This window comes from Mesoplodon mirus (genome assembly GCF_964341445.2).
Source record: "Mesoplodon mirus genome assembly, chromosome: 19".
In the NCBI taxonomy this organism is placed as follows: Eukaryota; Metazoa; Chordata; class Mammalia; order Artiodactyla; family Ziphiidae; genus Mesoplodon; species Mesoplodon mirus.
Window position 1 is genome coordinate 13,558,572 of NC_138995.1, and position 21,455 is coordinate 13,580,026.

The window sequence follows — 21,455 nt, forward strand, 5'->3', positions numbered from 1 at the left end:
AGCGCAGTCTCCCTACCGAGACCAGACCAGGGAGGGCCCTGCTTTCGGGAGTAGCTCTAAGGTACTGGTTGGGCTTGGGGGTCAAGGTGCTAGTCAACACCTTCTCCAGGGATCTGCAGGCCTGTGCCGCGAAGCAGAGAGGCCCCTGCTCTGCTGTCCTCTCGGGGCAGCTCTGAGTCTCAAGAGTCATTTTGAGGTGCAGTTAACGTGGAAAGCCCCGGGGAGCTTCAGGGGCTTATTCCCAAGCAGCCTGCAGGGGGCGCCCCTGGGACTCAGCCTGAAACTCCAGGCAAGATCCACAGGATATCAGGAGCCCTGAGCCCTGGGGAAAAGGCAAAGAGGCACAGATACTCTTACAAAGTCAGAACAGCTGGAATGAAACCGGTCCCCCGCACCTCCCACCACCAGTGATGCAAGAGACCATGAAATGAGGCCAGGGCAGCACTTAAACGCCTATAGTGCCAGGCAGGTAACATGCAGGAGTGAAGAGGCAGGTGGGGCCTATAGCCAACAGGAGCTCCCATCGAAAAGGGGTGACTTCAACCAATTGTTGCCTTGTGGGATTGTCAGCCCAGAGGATCAGATTTTCTGGTTTTTCAAGAGAAGCTGAAAAAACAGATGTCATGTGAAATATCCTGATTCCTAAATGATGGTAACTCATGCAAATAGTTTAAAAACATTGAGTGAGCTGGATTCGGCCCCTGGGCCACCATCTGTAAGGGCTTTAAAATGCTCTGTGGTCCGAGCGGTAACGCTGCGGGTTTGCGGCTAAGCAGGAGCTGCTCAGGGGACAGAATGCATGGAGGGGATGGGTGGGCCTGCTTCTCTGCCTCTTCTCTGAGCACAAGAACATGAACTCAGTGTGGAGAAGCAGCTTAGCCCTGAGACAAGAATTTCTAAGTTCACAGCAAAAGAGGGTGGCTGTGGGGAGCAGCAGAGAGGTGGCTTCTGGGGCTTAAACAGCCCTGAGTTCCACCCCCGTGAGCAGGGGGCCTGGCCTGCCTCTCGGTCCACCCCTGCCCAGAGGCCTGTTCTGGCCGTTCGTGGCCACCACTGAGACCTACGACCAAGGCAAGCCCGGGGCACTCTCTGAACCTCGATCTTCCCCGTAAAATGAAGGGTGTGACTATGAGCAACGGGCAGGACCCTTCAAGGGCTCCAGGCTGTCATGCGAAGGGTGTGTGGGGCTCCTGGTGACTCCTGCTCTGTACACTCCCCATCCTTAGGGACTCTGACAGTCCGGGCTGGGAAGCAGGATCTCTGAGCTGCTCTGATAAGCCTGATTGCAAGAGCTCATCCTCACAGCTGTCCTAACTGTGAGAAAAAGGGAGAGTCATCACCCTCCCCATTTGCCAGCTGGGGAAACCAGGGACCATGAGCTGCCTCCCAAGTCCCCCAGCAGGAAATGCCTGCAGCCTGCAGGCCCCCCTGGGTCAAGTACTGATGCTGTTCCACCTCTGACATGTGTGGCAACCAGATGGCCCTGGCAAAGCCTAGGCAGTGACGCTCCAGAGATGACAGGGACAAGGTGAAGGGAGCTAAAGCAGCAGCAAGGTGACAGGATCTGGAAGAGAGGGGAGGCTTGGGCACACCTGTCCCCCCATCCCCTCCCCGTCACCTCCCTTAGGCCCCAGAGGAGTTGCTGATGCTTTCCTATCCCAACCCAGAAGAAAGGCTTTTCCAGCAATTGGAAGGAACCAAATGAGTGGCATGGTGTTTCAAATTATTCTGAGCAAATATTTACAAATTAGGATACTGGCTGCATAGCAACCATCACTGGAGCTGAGCCGCTGCCTCCTTTATAAAGGGCAGGCCTTCTTCCTGATGCCATGCTCACTTCTCGCCATCTTCTCCCTGGGGAACCTGTTTCTCCTATCTATTTCACCTCCCTGGCCCAGCAAGGCATCTCTGGTCTATGTTTGGCCGCTACAGGCACTAGAAAATATTAGTTCTCTTCCCTTCCAGGCAAAGCTCGCTCCCCGCTTCACAATCTGTGATCCTAGGAGCTGGCTCTGGTCCAGTGAGCCTCACATTTTGTCAAGGCTCTGGGGGCCAGAAGACAGACAGCCCCAATCCAAGAGGGGGCTCTAAGGGTGACTCCCAAACGGGGGGACAGACCCCCAGAGAGGAGGCAGGAAGGGCCACAGCTTTCTCACCATCCACCACCTCTGGACCTCTGGGGGCAGGTCCATGTTCTCGCGGGTCCAGACCGGGGAAATGTTGCTGTTGAAGTGGCTATCAAACCACTCAGATGTGCCGGCGTCGCCCATGCAGCGGCGACAGGCACAGCTCTTGCCGGCAGGCCCCTCCTTGCTGAGGCGCTGAAGGCCGGTGTAGCCGGGCACCAGCTTCACCCGGTGGGTCCCGTCCAGGGCGCCCGAGTCCAGGTAGGGCAGGGTGGCCATGCTGTGGTGGGAGTAGGTGAACAGCAGTGACATGATGAACACCAGCAGGAAGGCCACGGAGAGGAACCACACCCGCAGGGAGCACTTCATGGCTCGGCACCCCGGGGAGCCGGGGCCTCAGCCCGGCAGTCAGGTGGGTGTCACCGTGGCCGCTCCTTTCCCAGCCCGCTGATGGGCCAGCCACAGCGTCGCCTGCTTGTTCTGGCCCCACGCGCAAATGGCATATGGGCAAGTGCCAACCAAGGAGGGGACGGGGCAGAGGTCCCACGCCACGCCCTCCCTCAGCGTCAGGAGAAAGCACGTCGGCAGCAGTGGCCCCCCTTTCCCTGAGCCGCCTGGCCCTGCTTATGGCTTCATTGGGTCTCTCCGTCACTAGCTGGGCCACAGAGGCTCTGCTTCTCCCGGAGCCCTGGCAAGGGGGAGGTCAGTCCATCCCAGCCCTCTAGTCCCTTGGGGTTGCTGGCTGCCAGCTCTGGGGGTCCCCCTCTTTGGCGGCTTGAAACGATCCAGTCTGGAGCATTCGGGGTCCTTGTGGCTCATGAGCAGATGCCGAGGCGGCCCCTCGTCCCCTGCAGCAGGGAAGCCCTTGAACCCCAATCACAGCAGAGAGCACATGGGCTTCAAGCAGCCTGAATTTCATTTAAGAGTCTTCCCTCTCTCAGCTGGCCCTCAGGGCCCAACCCCTCTGCCAGGGGAGGAGAGGGAACCAAGCCCCAATCCAGAGAGAAGAAACCCAGGAAGCTCTGTGGGTTCCAGCAAACTCTTCAGAGACCAAGATCCTCCTGGCGTTAGGTTCTGCCCTTCTACTTCCCATCCGAGACGCCAGCCCCTTCCCCCGACAGTCGCAGCCCCAACTGCAGTTGTGTAGGGGTGGTCAAACTCCGGCTCCTGCTCTGAGGTCCTCTGGGGCCTGGGAACAGCCGCTTCTCAGCAGGGTGTTGCTTCGAATGCCATCAGGGTCAGCCGAGCGAGTGTGAACCGAGCTCCAGGCCAGGGCCCAGGCCTCCGTCTTGGTGCTGCTGGCCCCGGCTTGGAGGCTGCTCTGCCCATCTCCGCTCCCCTGAGGCCTCTGTCCTGCCTTGTGCTAGCAGTAACCCCCTGGCAGGCTCCCCTCATTCGTCAGGCGCCAGGCTGCTGCAGCATGACTCTGAAATTGCAGAAAGGAAAAATAATGTGCAGACAGATCGCACATGCACACGTGCTCTCCCCCAGCCCTGCCCCCAAGTCCCAGAGGGGCCAGAGCTGGCAGTAGAGGAGATGCCCACTTAACTGAAGGGTGGACAAGAGAAAGGGCTCTTCCCTCTAACTGCAGATAGCATCACTCTGCTCTCCTTAACTCGGGCCTCTAAAGACCAGATTAGCCCACCACCCTCACTCATTAGCCAGAAGGTAAACAAGGACGGAAAGTGATTTCCCTAGAGCCACAGGGCAAGTCACTGGAAATGCCAGGTTTAAGAAGTTCCTATTCCAGCTATATGAGGTTAATTTCAGGAAACTTAAGAGAAAATGGCCCAGAGAAAAGATCGTAGGGGACTGCAGATGTGACTCCCTGCCTGGGTGTTCTCTACCCCTGAGAAGAGGTAGAGAAGCCCCCCCAAAGTGAGGGGGGTGGTTGACCTGAGCCCTGGGATTTGCCCTCTCCCCTCTGCAGTGCGGGCTACAGATGAGGCATTCCTGGGTTAGCTGGGTGATTCATTAACAATCCTTCCAGCTCTGGTGTCAGGGAGAGAACCTGATCGTGTCAGGAGGCTCAGCACCACCACCACTCAAGCCCTCTGGACAGCTGCCTTCCTCTGCAGGTTACCCAATAAATGCCACGGGCTACTGACAGCCTGAGGCCCTGTGCTGCCCTGGGCAAGAGCAGGGAGAAGAGGCAGCAAGGTGCTTTGGGGACCCACCCTAAGGAAAGGAGCCGGAATCCACGCCTCGTGCTAGGGAGCCAGGGTGAGAGTCAGGGACAAGGCTGGGACTGGAGCCCCCGGGCCCTGGCTCCATGCCATGGGGAGCACTGAATCCTAGAGGCCTGCCTGTCCCCACCAGCTCCTCTCCAAGTCCAGCCAACCCTGGCTCTGACCCGGCCCCTGGGCCTCACATTTGCGCTCGGAAAGCCCCAGCTCCAGCCAGCTCCTCCAGCAACTCTGGCTGCTGCCACGAGCTGCACAGAAGGCATCTCAGGATCTGTGTTCAAGAACCTCTGCCGCCCCCTCCATTCATGGCAGCTCCGATTTCTGGGGCCAAGCCAAACCACAAAGCCATCAGGGAACAGAACTAACACGTTCCAATAAGGAGACATTATTCTGGGGGAGGAAACAATGCTCACAGACGTGAAGGAACTTGCCTAGTCACAACCTCCTGAGTATAGCTGAGATTTGAGTCCAGGTCTATCCAGTTCCAAAGCCTGCGACTGGCCAGGGCGTAGAAAGCAGCCCATGGGTTCCTTCAACTACCCAGAGGCTCCAGGGTAAGAGGCAAAGAGACACAGAAGTCGGCTTCCCAGGGTCAAGAGTGAAGCTCCGCCCACAGGCCTCACCAGGGCTCCCAGCTCTAACCCACGGACCCAGTGGCACTGGTCCAGTGTGCTCCTTCCCAAGGTTCTACTGCACCCTTTGGCATGCCAGACTCCATGCACAGCCTTTGATGGCGCTGTCTGTAAATAGAAGCCAGGTCACTGTCTCTTCTAGGCCTCCCTTTGCTCATATCTGTGACCAACATCTAAGGAAAAGAACTCCGTTTTGCAGGCTCTTGCTCCCAGCATCCTGTGACCTGAGGAGAGCCAGCCATGAGGCAAGCGGCCCAGGAGGTGGTGACTTTCCAGGCTGAGCAAGGGATGGTGCGAGGGGCCTGGCTGGGGAGACCTGGTTTCTGGTGCATGGCCCACTGTGGCCCCCGAAGGCGGACTTGGGCAGAAGCCGGCACAGGAGGCTCTGAAGGAAACATCTCTCACGTTGGGGAAGACTTTAACTCCTTGCAGTCTCAACAAAGGGGGCATCTGACGTAACCGGCTGCCTTGTCAGGGGGAGGAAAAGCCCCAGTTTTGTCACTGTGTTTAGGAAGAGCAGAGAGGGTCTTCCCAAACAAGGGTCACCGGCAAAAGCCCTTGCTCTGGGAATCCCAAGTCTGGGCTGCTTCTGGGAACGTGTGCTGAGGGCAACTGAGGGCACAGGGCAGAACGGAGCAAGAACGGTCAGAGTCCCCAGACATGTACCCCGAATCCCAGAAGTCACCTGGTTAAGAGCTTTTATGCACGTCACTTGCTCTGGGGTACTCCCCATGCCCTCCAGTTGCCAATGCCTAATTCTCATTTCTCCCTTTCACAGCTGCTCTGATCTTTCACTTTAAGCCCATGCAAACCCCAATGTAAAAGAGTCCAGGGAAGGGCACACATTTGGGCATCAGCTCCCACCTCTGCTGCCCACAGAGGGAAGCAGGCCAGTCTTCCAGGGCCACCTGGCTGGTGCTTGGCTTATTTATTCATTCGACAGATACTTAATGGGCCGGCGCAGGGCTGGGGGAACTAGTGTGGGACAGTAAGCACACGTCCTGTCCTAATGGAGCTTCTGGTCTAGCGACAAATACAAAGGCAAGGCACAGGGGATTACAAAGTGCCATGATGGGGAAGCTACAGGGTGCTATGAGAGGGAACAGAGTACACAAGGAGGAAACAGCCTGACCTGTGAAAAACATGGCAAGAGGGGCTTCCCTGGTGTCGCAGTGGTTAAGAATCCACCTGCCCATTCAGGGGACACGGGATCGAGCCCTGGTCCGGGAAGATCCCACATGCTGCGGAGCAACTAAGCCCGTGCGCTGCAACTACTGAGCCTGTGCTCTAGAGCCCGCGAGCCACAACTACTGAAGCCTGCACGCTTAGAGCCCGTGCTCCGCAACAAGAGAAGCCACTGCAATGAGAAGCCTGCGCACCGCAACAAAGAGTAGCTCCCGCTCGCTGCAACTAGAGAAAGCCCGCACGCAGCAACAAAGACCCAACGCAGCCAAAATTAATTTTAAAAAGCATGGCAAGAAGTCCAGCAAAACTGGGGAGGGTGTCGGAGAGGTAGGCACGAGGGGCCCGGACACAGAGGCCTTTGAAGGGATTAGGATTTATTATTAATCTGATGGGAGGGTTTTGGGGGGGGATGTGTCAGGACCTGATTTATATTTTTAAATGGACCCTTGGAGCAAATTTTTTAAAACTAACAGTACCAAGAGTTTAGAGAGGATGCAGAGTATCAAGAACACTCACGTACCACTGGTGAGAAAATAAATGGGTACAATGCTTGGGAGGCTAGTTTGGCATTACTGAAAAAATATGGATGTAAATATATCCCAGCAGTATCTCTTTTTAAAGAAAAATTTAAAAACATCTTTCTCACAGAAAAAGATAGAACACGGAGGACACAATGAGAGGTTAGAAAGTTCCCCCATTTGTCCTGAGCTAATTTATTTTGTGATGTCCCATGTGAGAAGACATCCTCAGAAAATGTAGTCCTCCTCCAGTTTGGGTGGGAATGAATGGTTTCTCACCCAAAGGTTGAATATTTAGAATCAATGAATTATAAAGCTGGTGAGTTCAGCTTGCTTGTCCTATTAAGCAGATTTAAAGCTTAAGTTGAACTCTGACAACTAGTTGAATAGACTGTTTCATTTTCCCCCAAATCGTGCCCCTCCTTGGGACAATCTATTTTTCTCATTGAGGTTTAATTCACATATAATAGGATGCAGAAGCCTTTCAATGTAGAGCTGGATGCATGTTTACCCACGTGTGCCTGTGTGTAAGCACCCAGTATAAAATACAGAGCATTTCCACCACCACCCCACAACCCTGGAAGTTCCCTTGTGCTCCTTCCTGGTCATCGTTCACTGCTATACTACTTTGCTGAGTCCGGTCACCATAGATTAGGTTTACTTGTTCTTGAACTTCATATAAACACTCCTGCCTGGCTGGCTTCTTTTGCTCAGCACGATGTTTTGGAGATTCGTCCATGTTGTGTGTATCAGTAGTTTATTCCTTTCCATGTTTGGACAGTTGAGTTGTTTTCAGTTTTTGGTTGTTATGAGTAAAACTGCCCTGACCTTTCTGTACAAGTCATCTGTGGACACATACTCTCATTTCTCTGGGGTAAATACCTGGGAGTGGAATTACAGGGTCATAGGGTACATACACCAGTATGTTTAACTTTACCAGAAATTATCAAATAGTTGTCCAAAGTGGCTGTAGCATTTTATGTTTCCACCAGTAACACAGGAGAGTGCCATGTGTTCCATGTCCTGGATATCTGCTATCTTTTTAATTTTAGGCATCCTGGTGGGTATGTAGCAAACTCTAGTATTTCTACAACCAGATGCACGTGAACATGTGTACCAAGAGACATACGAGAATGCTCAAGGCAGCACTGGGTAATAGCTGAAAACTGCAAACAACTCAAATGTCCATCAGAATAGGATGGATAAATTGTAGTCCATTCATGTAATACAGTAAAAATGAATGAATTCCAGTTTCAGACATAAACAGGAATGAATATGACCAAAAAACTATTATGTTGAACAAAAAGAATAAGACAGGGATGAATACTTAACAGTATGAGTTCATGAAAAGTTCAAAAGTATGCAAAGCTAAGCAATAAATTGTTTTAAGGCCTCTATACACATAGACGATAAAACAACAGATAAAATCAGGGAAACACTGTAAAATCCAGGAAATTCCCCTGGACGGGAAGAAGGTAGATTAGACAAGACGAAGGGTCTATAGGGGCTTCAGAAGTACTGGGGAATGTATTACTCCTTAATCCAGATAGTAGAAACAGAGCATTTAAAATTTTTATTCTTTAAGGAATTTATATGATATATACTATTCTGAATGTGTGATGCATTTCATTATAAAATCTAATTTTTTTTTTTTAGGTTAAAACATTTTTTGCTAAGGGACTACTCTGGCTGCTGTGTAACACTAGCAGGGGACCAGAGAGAAGCTACTTCAATATCCCAGGCAGTGGAGGTGGTGAGAAGCAGCTGCATGTATTCTGAAGGGTTTAACTGATGGGTGAGATGGAGGGTGGTGGGTGGGAGAGGAAGACTGAACCGGGGGCACAGGACCTTGTGGCCTAAGCAACCTGGTGGGGGGGTGCCATTCTTTCATACAGAAAAGTCAGGAAAGAAATGGGTTTGGGTAAGAAAAAAAAAACAAGAGTTTGTTCTGTTTACAACAGGTTAAATTTGAGATGCCCTTTAAATGTCCAGGTGGAAATGGCAATAGGCAGCAGGACACAGATGTCTGAAGCTCATGGATGAGGTCAGAGCTGGAGGGATACATCTGAGAGTCATCAGAGCACAGTTCATTGTTAAAACTACAGGACCAGAAGAAATTATTGACGGAAGGCCTGGCACAGATAAGAGAAGGCTGTCAGCAGTAACCTTCACAATGGCTGATCCAGAGGTTTGGAGGGGGTGAACACCTGACTGGATGAGAAGTGGCCAACAGGCAGGTGAAAAGGTGCTCAGCATCATGAGTTATCAGGGAAATACATATCAAAACCACAGTCAGACGCCACATCCCGCTCACTAGGATGGCTATAATCAAAAAGACAGATAATAACAATTATTAGTGAAGATATGGAGAAACTGTAACTCTCATACATTGCTGGTGAGAATGTGAAATGGTGCAGCTACTTTGGAAAACAGTCTGGCAGTTAAAAGGTTAAACAGAGTTACCGTATGACTCAGCAATTCTAATCCTAGGTCTATACCCAAGAGAAATAAAAATATATATCCACACAAAAACACGTACACAAATGATTATAGCATTATTCATATCAGCTCTAAAGTGGAAAGAACTCAAAGTTCCATCAACTGATGAATAAACAAAATGTCAAATATCCATACAATGGAATCTTATTCAGCCATAAAAAGGAAGCACTGATAAGTGTTACATGGATGAACCTTGAAAACATGGTGCTAAGTGAAAGAAGCCTGACACAAAAGACTACATATGATGTGATTCCATTTATATGAAATATCCAGAATAGGCAAATCCATAAAGTAGATTAGTGATTGCCTAGGGCTGGGGGTTGGAGGAGATGGGGAGCGACTGAGAATGGGTATGGTGTTTCCTTCTGGGATGATGAAATGTTCTAAAATTGTTTGTGGTCTAATTGCATAACCATGTGACTAGACTAAAACTAACTCACTTGTACACTTGAAATGGCTGAACTGTATGGTATGTGAGTTATATCTCAATAAAAGTGTTACTAAATAAAGGGAATGAGATAAAATAGAATGGGAGATATTACAGAATGTTTGTATACTGGTGGGGATGGTTCAGTAGAGGGAGAAGTTAAAGCTGCAGGAAAAAGAGGATAATTAAGAAGCAGAGTCCTTGGGACTTCCCTGGTGGCGCAGCGGTTAAGAATCCGCCTGCCAATGCAGGGGACACGGGTTCGAGCCCTGGTCGGGGAGGATCCCACAGGCCATGGAGCAGCTAAGCCCGTGTGCCACAACTACTGAGCCCGTGTGCCACAACTACTGAAGTCCACGAGCCTAGAGCCTGTGCTTTGCAACAAGAGAAGCCACCACAATGAGGAGCCTGCGCATAGCAAGGAACAGCAGCCCCCGCTCTCTGCAACTAGAGAAAGCACAGCAACAAAGACCCAACGCAGCCAAAATAAATAAATAGATAAATAAAAAAGAAGCAGCAGCAGAGTTCTTGAGCAGCAAGAATGGGGCAGAGGGTGGGGGGAGCCAGTGCCCGCATGGAGAGGGTTGACCTGCCTAGCAGGAGGTGAAGCAGAGTATGGGCACAGGCACAGGGAAGGATGCATCCTTATTGCTGGGGTTGGAGATTTACAGAGATCAGATGTGAAACAGTCCTCTAAGAGAGAAGGAGAGTAACGAGGGAAATTTAGTGGGAGGCAAGGCAATACTAGTGTCTTCTGAGAGGTTTGTGGTCACAAATTTAGCAAATTTGGTGAGACCACTTAACGATAAATACCCCCTGAATGGCTGGCCGAGCTCAAAATGCTGAGGCTGAACAGAGGAACTGGAGACCAGAATCCAGAAGGTCAGGGGCAGCCTTGAAGAACGGATGGTCTTCCCTAGAGCCTTCTACCAATCAGGGGATGCATGCTTGAACAACTACGCTAATACAAGGAAACAAAGGAAACCAAAGGAGGCCCTGGCCAGCTTGCAGGTGGAAGAAAGGAAAAGCAGGCATATGGGATTGAGCAGCAAAGCTTGCCCCAAAGGAGAATGGACGGAACTGGGTTTTGGAGGCTAGTGTGGTTTTAGAACCAGTCTCTGGTCAGTTCCCAGGAGACAACCCATCAAATTAACCTAATGAAGCACAGGATATAGCACAGCCTCAGACCAGCGCAGCTGAACACAATCTTCTTGGCAGGCAGAGAAAAAGAAACGTCAAAATAAGGAGCAGAGGATGGGGGAAGGGAGACTGCTTGAATCTGGAGGGGGTGGAGAGAAAGAAAAAAATCCCAGCCCAAGACGCTGATAAAGCACCCTCTTTCCACCCACTGACACAAAGCCTAAGGATGTGTCCCAGAGCCTCAATGTAAAGGCATCAAACCACAGATTAGTACTCACATTGCATGGTGTCTTATGAGCTTCTAAGCATTTGCAGGCATTGCTTCTCATTTGGTATTCACAAAAGTCCCAAGACAGCTGAAACAGGTCAGCCAGGCGATAAGTGACAGAGCTTTAATATCATTCCAGGTCCGATGGCTCCAAGGCCAGTGCTCCTTCCAAAAGCTCCCACTGCCTTCCAGAGAGGCTTGTCCCACTAACTGGGGTACAACCATCAAAGGGTTCCCTGTGTCCCAGAACCTTGCCAACCTAGCAACCCAGCAAACTCCCTGCTTGCTGGTGTGGCAACAGCTGACACCAGCAGAAAATGCCCTGGGGTGTCAGTCATTATCTGGAAGAAGAGACCTGACAGCCCCTCCCTCACACTCAACTGAAGCCCAGAGAGGCACATCCTTGATGTGTCTGAGAACTGGTTGCTTCACCTCTGCATGTTTGGCTGACTGAAGTCATCACATTGCAACATGCTGGCACCACCCTCTGGCACACACCCCTCAGTTGTCCTAGTGACTCAGGCCTCCTCGCTCCCCAGTTACAACCCCTCTGGCAGTGTCTTCCTGCAGGACACCTCACTTTGCCTTGATGTCGAGTCTGAGATCTCAGCTCCAGAACTTCTGATGCTGTCCTGAGTTGGCAGCCAGGAAACCAGAAAGCAAGAGCTAACATTTCTTCCAGCCTATGATCATCACTCTGGCTAACTTTCAAATAAGTCCCAGCGAAATAAACCATCAGTCTTCATCTCAAGCGGATCGATGCTGCACCCTAAGAAAGAGGCTCTCAGGGGAGGAATGCTGGGCTCTAAGGCACGGGGAAAGGGTGGGGCAGGGGGACAGCTGGGATGTGGGGTTCCAGCTCTGCACCACACCTGCCCCTTAAAGGAGTCCCAGTGTGATTTGTTGGTGTTGGGCGCGGGGGAGGAGCCCAGGAATTTGTTATACATATCTACAGTAGGCAGGGAGCAATCTAGAAAAACAATACCGTCTCAGTAGCAAGGCAAAGCCAGACAGAAACTGTTGAGGAGAGGCAGGAAGATGGGGCGAGGAATAAATAGAAAGTTATTTAAAGAACAGAACCACCTGTAGGATGAAGGCCAGGGCGGTTCCTGTTAAGCCCCTGTGTCCACTGACCAGTCTCTCCAGGCTCCAGACCACTTCTCATTTGCATTTTATCCAGTCTGGTAGTTTTTTTCTCTTTAACACATGAGTATAACCCTTTACCCTTATGTATTTGGACTCATGTTACTATCTTTGTTTTCTCTTCACGAGTTTTCCTTTAGTTCTTTTTTCTTTTCCTGACTTGTTGGACTGACACACTATCCCTACTCCCACCACTTTTTTTCCTCCTGGCTTGGAAATTATATTCCTCTTCTTTTAGTGGTTATCTTAAATTGTTAGCATATAGACATTGTCCTAATGAGGCCTACAGTTTTCAGCAGTACTATTCTGTTTAACAAGGCAGAAACTTGATGTGATTTAACAATGAAATTCCCTTCCTTACTTTACCTTATTCTTCCTTGATAATGTGGTCAACGATTTTAGTTTTCCTTTTGTAAAATTAAAAAACAAACTAAACACTGGATTTCTGTTTGTGTGTTTTGCTATCTGTGGCAGACACGGTTGGTTGCCTACCAGCAGCCACTCCCCCCTCTTTCCTGCCAACAGAATCCTGATTTTGCTCAGGTAGCAAAGAACCCAGTCCCAGGAGATGAGGCAAGCCTGTTCCCTTTTACCAGGAATTGGTGTAAGAACGAACCGGCTCGGGCCAATGAGACATAAGGAGATGTCTGCTGGGGCCTTCTTGGACAGATTCTCCTTCCCCAAAAAGGGGCACATTAGAAAGCTTCCTTTCTCTTAGCATCTCCCTGCCTTCCTGCTTGGGAAGCTATAGGGTGATGATATGTTACCTAGAGCAGCAGCAACCATCTCACAACCATGAGAAGAAAGATCTTATACCCTTAAGATGGCACAGCAGAACAACGGAATGATCCAGGGTTCTTCATGTCAATATGAGACCACTGCCCCAACCCTGGCACTCCCTACCTCCACACTTCTCATTATAAGCTAATTAAATATTTTCTAGAGTTTAAGTCACTGTGAGTGACTTAAGCATCCAGATATACTGTCTATAGTTAAATTTACCAACATACTATTTCAATTTTTGCACTCAATGTTGGTGCTAGCAACCTCCTCCTTCCCCCGAGTTTTCTTCTTACTGAAGTATACCTTTAGTAGTTCTTTTAGCCAGGATCTATAGATAAAACTGTCTTAGCATGTCCAAAAATATCTTTATTTCACCTCATTCTTGAATGATAACTGGATATAGAATTCTAGTTTCTCTAAGATAGTCCTCTATCATCTCTGGCATCTAATGTTGATGAAATGTCTGTCGGTCTCATTGTTGTTTCTTTGAATTCTCTTATTTCTCTGGTAGTTTTAAATATTTTCCCTTTATTCTTTTATTTTATTTTGGCTGCGCCACGTGGCATGTAGGATCTTAGTTCCCTGACCAGGGACCAAACCTGTGCCCCCTGCAGTGGAAGCACGGAGTCCTAACCACTGGACCGCCAGGGAATTCCCATATTTTCCCTTTATTCTCATCTGCAGTTTCACTATATCTAGGTATTTATTTTGTTTGGTATTCGTGCTGTTTCTTCTATTCTGGAATTCTCAGCCATTATCACTTCAAATATTTTTTTGCCATTTCCTTGACTCATATCTGGAATTCCTACTAGACTTGTGCTAAAGCCTGTCACATGTCCTCCATGTCTGTGCTGCATTCTAGATTAATTCCTCAGCATTCGCTTCCAATTCATGAGTTCTGTATGTCCAGGCTACAGCTATCCATTGTTTCAAATTCTAATTACACTATTTTTTGCTGCTAGAATTTTTAATTTAAAATTTTCATATTCACATATTCTTATTTCTTTTACAACTTCCCTTTCTTTTCTTTAATGAATCTCCTGTTTCCCTAATCTCTTTGAGGATCCTTAACCTATTTCTATTAAGGATATTTTCTGATTACTCTGTTATTTTCATTTCTTCTGGGGTAACTTTTTCTTTGCTTTTGTTCTTTTTTCATATTAGTTTTCCTCACATGTTTCTGAATATATAAGTTCATCCCTCCCCCATCTGGGGGTTTTCACCTTTGCCTCCCCAGGTCCTTTGGGTCTCCTGGTCTAGAATCATATCTTGTAGTACCAGCTCAGCTTAGGTCCAGGCTCTAATGTTCTGTCCCCCTAGGTAAGCATCTTCATGATAAGCCATAGCCCCAGGGAATAGGTGACAGCAACTGTTTTCCCAGTCCCTGGGTTCCAGCAGTGGACCAGCTCTAATTCCATGCTTTGTGTTGAGCACTTCATAGCTCTGTTACCCCAGATTTCTAGCCACTTCTGCCTGCATCCAGTCTCAGAGACCAGCAGGCCTGCAGCTTCTGCCCTGCTCTCCCCATGTGTTCTTGCTCTATTTCTCATCACAGGGATGTTTATCATTTTGTGTGGGGAGGGAGGGGGAGTACATGACTATGTTTTCATTTAATTTTTTTTTTTTTTTTTTAGATATTGGGGCAAACAGGGGCCACTCTTCATCGCAGTGCGCGGGCCTCTCACTATCGCGGCCTCTCTTGTTGCGGAGCGCAGGCTCAGTAGTTGTGGCTCACGGGCTTAGTTGCTCCGCGGCATGGGGGATCCTCCCAGACCAGGGCTCGAACCCGTGTCCTCTGCATTAGCAGGCAGATTCTCAACCACTGCGCCACCAGGGAAGCCCATTTTCTCTTTTTATGTATTACTGCCATGTGTTTAGAGTATAAATTTACAGTGCCATCTTGACTGGATGAGTTGGATTAAACTATTTATACCAAGGAACTGGGAATCCCTGCCAATACCAGTCTCCTGAGAAGGTATATCAAACCATCTCTAACGAGATTCACAGAACTCCAGCCAATACACTGAGGGAAGCCGACTGAGACAGCCTGGGGTAAGCTGATCAAAAGTTCCAATTAAAACTGCTCTCCCATCCCCACCCCATCTTCATTCCAGTCCACCATGGGATGGAGGCAGGGGCGGGCAGACATGCAAATAGGATCTTTCAGATGTGGTCTGACCAGGCCTTCAATGAGGAAGGCCAGCCCTGCCTTCAGCCCCTCTTCCACCACACCCCTTGAGCATTTCCCAGTGTTTCACCTGGCTGGGGAAACATGCATACTGGCCACATGGACACTCTTGATAAAAGGTCCGTCCGACTCTCTTCAAGTCCCCAGCCCACCTGCAGCAGGCCCAGCCTTTAGTTTCAATTACATCAGAACAGCAGTGAACTCAGGAGCCATATTCGAGTCCAGGCTATTACCAGGCAGCTAGCCACTTTTTCTTTCCAGGCCAAGGTTCTTGAACCATCAGAGGAAGGCTATCCCACCTCCAGCCTCTTCCTCTCTGATCATCTCCTGCTTGCTCCTGCTGACCACCACTTTGACTTTCAAGCCAGCACAATCAGCTTTCTTGACTCAGACCCTTCCTTGCTTGTTTCTTTCAGCTGCTAATGGATTCTGAAGGTTCGGCCCTCAGCCCTTTTTCTCTGCCTCTCTACAGTGCCCCATCCCCCTCCAAATCAAGAGCCTGCCCTTCTACCCTAGATTCTAGATTATATTCTCAATTGCCTCTTTAGCCATGTGGCAGTTCAGATTTAACAAACTCATCACCTTCCTGCGTTCAAAAGCTTATGAGATGGAGATGCAGCTCTCTCAATCATGGGGCCAAGGTCAGGCTCTTTCACATAGCATCCAGAGATCCCCAAACCAGACCACCCTCCTAAGCCTCATCTCTCACCATGTCCTACCCTCCAGGGGTTATGAGTTAATTTGGACCACAGGCCCAATCTGGCCCATATTTATTAATATCCTACACAAAACCTAAAAAGACACAGACATGTTTATCTCCTTCACTTAAGCTCTAAGTGTACAGACACCATGTTATTTAATTCACTATCTAGCATTGGCCTTCATATAGTAGGCATCAAAAAATATTTGTCGGGCTTCCCTGGTGGCGCAGTGGTTGAGAGTCCGCCTGCCGATGCAGGGGACATGGGTTCGTGCCCCGGTCCAGGAAAATCCCACATGACGCGGAGCAGCTGGGCCCATGAGCCATGGCCGGTGAGCCTGTGCATCCGGAACCTGTGCTCCGCAAGGGGAGAGGCCACAACAGTGTGAGGCCCATGTACCGCAAAAAAAAAAAAAAAAAAAAAAAAAAAAAAATTGTCCATTGGGGGGAGGGATAATTTAGGAGGTTGGGATTAACATATACACACTACTATATATAAAATAGATAATCAACAAGGACCTACTCTATAGCACAGGGAACTCTACTCAATACTACGTAATAATATGGGAAAAGAATCTGAAAAAGAATAGATACATGTATATGTATAACTGAATCACTTTGCTCTATACCTGAAACTAACACAGCACTGTAAATCAACTACACTCCAATATAAAATAAAAATTAAAAATCATTTTGTCCAACTGAATATCACCTCTCTACATAACCCCAGGGTTATAAGAAGCAGAAGAGGGGAGCTCCCTGGTGGTCCACTGGTTAGGATTCGGAGCTTTCACTGCCGTGGTCCGGGCTCAGTCCCTGGTTGGGGAACTGAAATCCCTCAAGCCACACGGCATGGCCAAAATAAAAAATACATATAAATTTTAAAAAGTAAAAAATAATAAAAAATAAGCAGAAGAAATAAATGGTAATGAAAAAATGTTTTGAAGCCACTTTCATAAATCACTGTATAAATATGCAGATGGAAGTGATCATTATAATCAGCCCCCACTCTTTCAGCTTTGACATTCTAGAAGTGAAAGCTTTCTCTAACTTCTCGTGGACCACCAAGAAACACGAGGCCTCGGGTACAAACCAGATTTCACAAATCGGAGGCAATGAGAAGGGTGAGTGTGTAAAAGCTAGAGAAGCTGCCGGGACGGTGGGAACAGCTGAAGTGGACTGCTCTTAAGCTTCTGTCAGCAGAGACATACCAGGGCTGCTAGGGACAGTACTCTCTCTGGTGGCTCCCCTAAGCACCGCAGGCTGCTGGCTAAGTCCTCCCTAGCTAGAACTTGTCAGATCTCACAACCATCCACCGCAGCTCAAAGTGCCTTTCCAGTCAAACCTCCCAAAATGACGAAGGCACTTAGAAACACTTGGCTTCACATTTTGGTTTTGCCACTTGTCAGCTATTAACCATTTAGCCCCTCTGATCCATGCCCTGATCTGTAAAATGGGAGTACCATCTATTTTGGAGGGTTTCTGGAAGGACAAGAGCCAGAAAGCTCCCAGCCTCAGTGCCTGTGCTCCTGGGCTGGGCAGGTGGAGGGCCACGGTTTGGTTAGTCCCAGACCCAGCCTGGCCAGCTTTCTGGGCTGCAGGCCCATGACCCTGGATAAGCACCACAGGTTCCTCAGCACCCTCAGCCCCATTCCAGCCCCGGGTTCCCCAGGCCAGCACCGCCAGGGTCTTGCTCCAGAGCTTCCTTCCCTGCCTAACCACAGGCACTGCCCGCCCATCCCATCGACCCCCCACAGTGGCAGCTTCCAGGGAGGTGGAGTGGGCAGCGCAGACCTGAGGTCTCAGAGCCAGCTCTGCCCCAATGACCCCCACCCCCAGGCTGCACAGCGAGCAATGCTGTGTCCATCCTGTGGCAGAGCTTGTGGGTCACGGAGCCTGTCCCCTGTTCCCTGGCTTTATCACACTTCACAGAACAGAGGCCTGCCCTGAGCTGGTTCTAAACAGCTCACTGAGGTCCATCCCATACTTGGCCACCTCTGTGGCTCTCTAGACACAAGTTCGCAGCAAAATTCTAGAAGAGACACACAGCATCTCACATGCATTTCATTCTACAGATGACGCGCCTGGGAGAACTTTTCAACTGAGAATTTTAAAAGCCTTAGTCTTTGATGTCTTTTTTTAAGTTTTCAAACTGTAAGTACTGGGCTTTGTATTTTGATGAAAATTCAGAATAGTGGCATTTGGGGCCTGTGACCAGTAATCAGACCAAACTTGTAACCGACCATGGATCCGAATAAACCTGTTCTTGGTCCTGAAAAAAAAAAAAAAGATTCTAGAAGAGACAAAGTTTATAAGGGGGTTCCTCTAAAAGAGAGAGAGAGAGAGGCAGGAGACAGGCGAAAGACCCTGAAGGTAGGAGATTGGGAAAGAAATCTAAGCTTCTTTGAGGACTTCTGGAGGAAGCAGGGAGCAGGATGAATTAAATGGTGGCCTAAGGCAAGTCAGAGAGGAGCCTGGAGAAGCTGAGGTCTAGACCTTATTGCCCAACTCTCCTTTCCAAGGGCAATTAAACTTGACTACCCCACCCACACCCAGAGTCAGGGGACCATGGTGCTTACAGTCTGATCTGATTTCCTCTAAAGATAAGGTTCAAAGTGTGGGAGGCTTGGCTATTCTTCATGGTTTAAGATTCAGATCTCAGTCACACCAGAGATGTAATGAAGAGCCACAGAAAAGCTGCTGGGCCCTCCTTTTCCTTCTGCACCTTGTCAGGATGCCTAGGGAATCTCAAGAGAAAAGCATAGGATGTGTTCACTCAGCAAATATTTATCGTACCGGGGAGTGGCAGACAGCATGGGAAGAGCCCCAGGCTTCTCCCTCCTTGTAGAGCCGCATCCCTGACCCCTTAGCAAAGCTCTTCTCTCTCCAGCCTCGCAGCGCCTGCTGTGTGGAAGAGCAAAGCAATGGGACTCCTCTGTTTTGAGGACGCCCCACCAGCCCCTCTAGTCTGCCTGCCACCCAGGGCTCCTTGGTTTTGCCGGCCAGGCTCCCCCTAGGAGAGCTGCTCTTCCAAGCGTATGCCAAGGGCAGCTGACCCCAGAGACCAGCAACCCAGGTCCCAGCTGTCAGCCTCTCCCTCTAAAGAGGAGGGAGCTGGTGACAGCATAACCCAGAGGCCTTCAGAGGGGCATAACCAGAGCAATACCCACCAGCTAGAACACGGGTGGAGGGCAGAGCCAAGGGCTTCCAGAAGGAAGAGGTGAGTCAATCCTCAACTTACAGACCCCTTGGGGAGAAGGATCATGCTTCCTGTCCAACTCACGCTTATCAATGGGAGTCCTCCTTGTTCAGAAACATGGGTTACTCCAATCCTCCTCAATGTTGGCTCCCCCAAACGCACACACCCTCTACCCTGGGGTGGGAGGACGAGTGTAGGTTTGATAGATAGAAGGTTTAAAAGAGAGTCTCATTGCATTCCATTGCCCCCGCCAGAACTGGGTGAAAAGAAAGGAGTAAATGGTTTCTCCAGGTAACCTTCAACCCCCGTCTCCCCAACCCATACACCCACGTGGCAGGGGACGAGGCTGTGAAAACCTGTTCCATACACCCAGACAGCTTCCTGGAATACTCCCAGGCAAGGGCATGCAGACTGAGAAGGAAGGTCCAGGGGCTGGGGGCCAAGGGCAAAGGTTCTCCTAAAAGAGCAGATTCATACACATGGCAGAGAGAGGCAGGGCATTCCCTTTCTAACTCCCAACCAGCCCTCTTAGACAGCAACCCCAAGCAATCCTGAATCTGATCTCTCTCGCCCTCACCACTGGGGAAGCGACAGGACTGGTGCTTCTGTTTTCCGCCACTGCCCTGGCTCGCCCCTTCCCAAGCCTGCACTGCACTGCGGCACGGGGCTCTGGACAGGGTCCTCCTCCCTATACTGTAAGCACCGGAAGGTTGGCCACCTGAAGAAAGCTGATGGGGAAGGGCTGAGCTAGGGTCTATACAAGTCCTGCCAGTACACACCCAGGGAAGGGAGAAGCTGTGCTTCTAGAATCTTCCAGGCCACCATCTCTGTGGCTCACAACTCCAGCCAGGTCTTGGCCCAGGCCCAGAGTTGAAGGATTCAACTTAAAACTCCGGCATCTATCCCCACATCCTCTGTGGGATGAGGAGATGGGGGAGAGAATGCCGGGGAAGAGGTCATAACCTAACTGGCCAGCACTGTGACCCTGCGGGAAAGGGGCCCGGGAAGCAGGGTGACTGATGCTTTGCTGGAAAGGAGGGCTGCAGGACCGGTGTCTGTGTAGTTATTGTATGTGCACAACCCAGTAGGACTCCAGGCCCTCAGCAACCAGGGGGCAGACACTAGCCCTTCCTGGGGGGCATACTGGGATGGACCTGGCCCAAAGCTCTGATACACAGGGCAAGCTCTGGCCCTTGACAAGGCTGGTAGAGCTCCTGAGATGCGAAGGTCCAGAAACAGTGCTTCTGGGAGCACAGCAGCCCCCGTTCTGGGGTTCTTCCGTCCCCCAACCCGGGGTGGAAGTCAGGGGCGCACACTCACTCCACTAGGGCCAGCGTCACACTTGAAGGTGCGAGAACAGGGCTCTGTGTCCGCAGTGCCAGGACTGTGCAAACCTCTTCCCCTGGGCTGGTATAACCTATGGCTGGAACTCTTCAATCCTCATGGCCCAGCCAGGCCACCCAGGTGGGAAGTCTGCCAGAGCCTCTGGGACCAGGCAATATCATGAAGGTGACAGTCCAGGCTGCAGGCACAGAGGCCTACTTTGTCTGAGGCGAATTTCTCTAAAGGGCTCCAACCTCAGCAGGGTAGCAACAGTGGGCTGTAACTGTCGGCAGACAACCTCCCTTACTCTATCCACCCTGCCCCCACATTTCCTTATCAGGCGGCAGTTCTTCTGATTGTTTTGCTGCTTCATCTGAACACTGATTCCGAAATGGGAGTACCTTGCCTGCCGGCAGGCAGCCGTTTGGGACGTGGACACCGTCTGGCTCCTGGGCACCACTTACACGCCAGGCAGGATGCAGAAGTGGGGCTGCAGGCTGGAAACTCCGCTTTGTGGTCAGGCACTTATCTCCTTCTTTCATCAAGACTAGATGACTTCAAAGTGTTCTTTTTGCTTTTTTTTTTTAAACCAGAACACTCTTTCCCCCCAACCCACCCGAAAACTTCCATCAACCAGGCCAACTTATCAGTTTCTATTCTTGTGGCCCAGTGGGAAGAGGGAGGCTGGTGGTGAGACTTGTATAATTCCTGCCAAGATCAGATGCTGGAGAACCACCAACCCTTTATGGCAGCTTGTGGGCTAAGCTGCGGCCTGAGTGCTGTGTCAAGAGATGGGGCCCTGTTACAAGGCTTACTTAGAATAAATAAGGTGACACTGTTATAGGTACAGTCATGTAGGTGCCAATTCCCTGGGGGACCTCGGGAAGGAGCTATATTCACTCACAGCCAATCAGCCCTGAGTAGAGAGGAGGTGGCCCACCTGCCCTGAAGAGGACTCATGACAGGATGGGTCCCAGGGGTCCTTAGGGAGACAGGTCAGCGCTAGGAGACCAGAGACTCTGGCAGAAAGGCATACAGAGGTGTGCTGGCCCTAGGGGTGGGTATCTCCAGTGGGGAGAGTACCCCGAAAACCCTGGAAACAAACCAGTAACCTGTCCTCTGTGAGCCAGACTTTTTT

General features: G+C 50.2%; 1 protein-coding gene across 6 annotated transcripts in view; it reads right to left on the reverse strand.

The window, feature by feature from the left end:
- The window catches only part of ST3GAL2 (ST3 beta-galactoside alpha-2,3-sialyltransferase 2), a 42,914-nt gene that overhangs the window by 7,369 nt on the left and 14,090 nt on the right, over positions 1-21,455 (reverse strand). For 2 of the 6 annotated variants that reach the window (XM_082608260.1, XM_082608256.1), the window contains exon 2: positions 2,157-3,552. In XM_082608260.1, coding sequence (XP_082464386.1) covers positions 2,157-2,495 — 339 coding nt within the window. In that variant the 5' untranslated portion in view covers positions 2,496-3,552. Of the gene's footprint in view, positions 1-2,156; positions 3,553-8,854; positions 8,970-10,991; positions 11,364-18,374; positions 18,543-21,455 lie in introns of those variants that run through there. The other 4 variants (XM_082608259.1, XM_082608257.1, XM_082608258.1 and 1 more) reach the window with 4 other exon arrangements.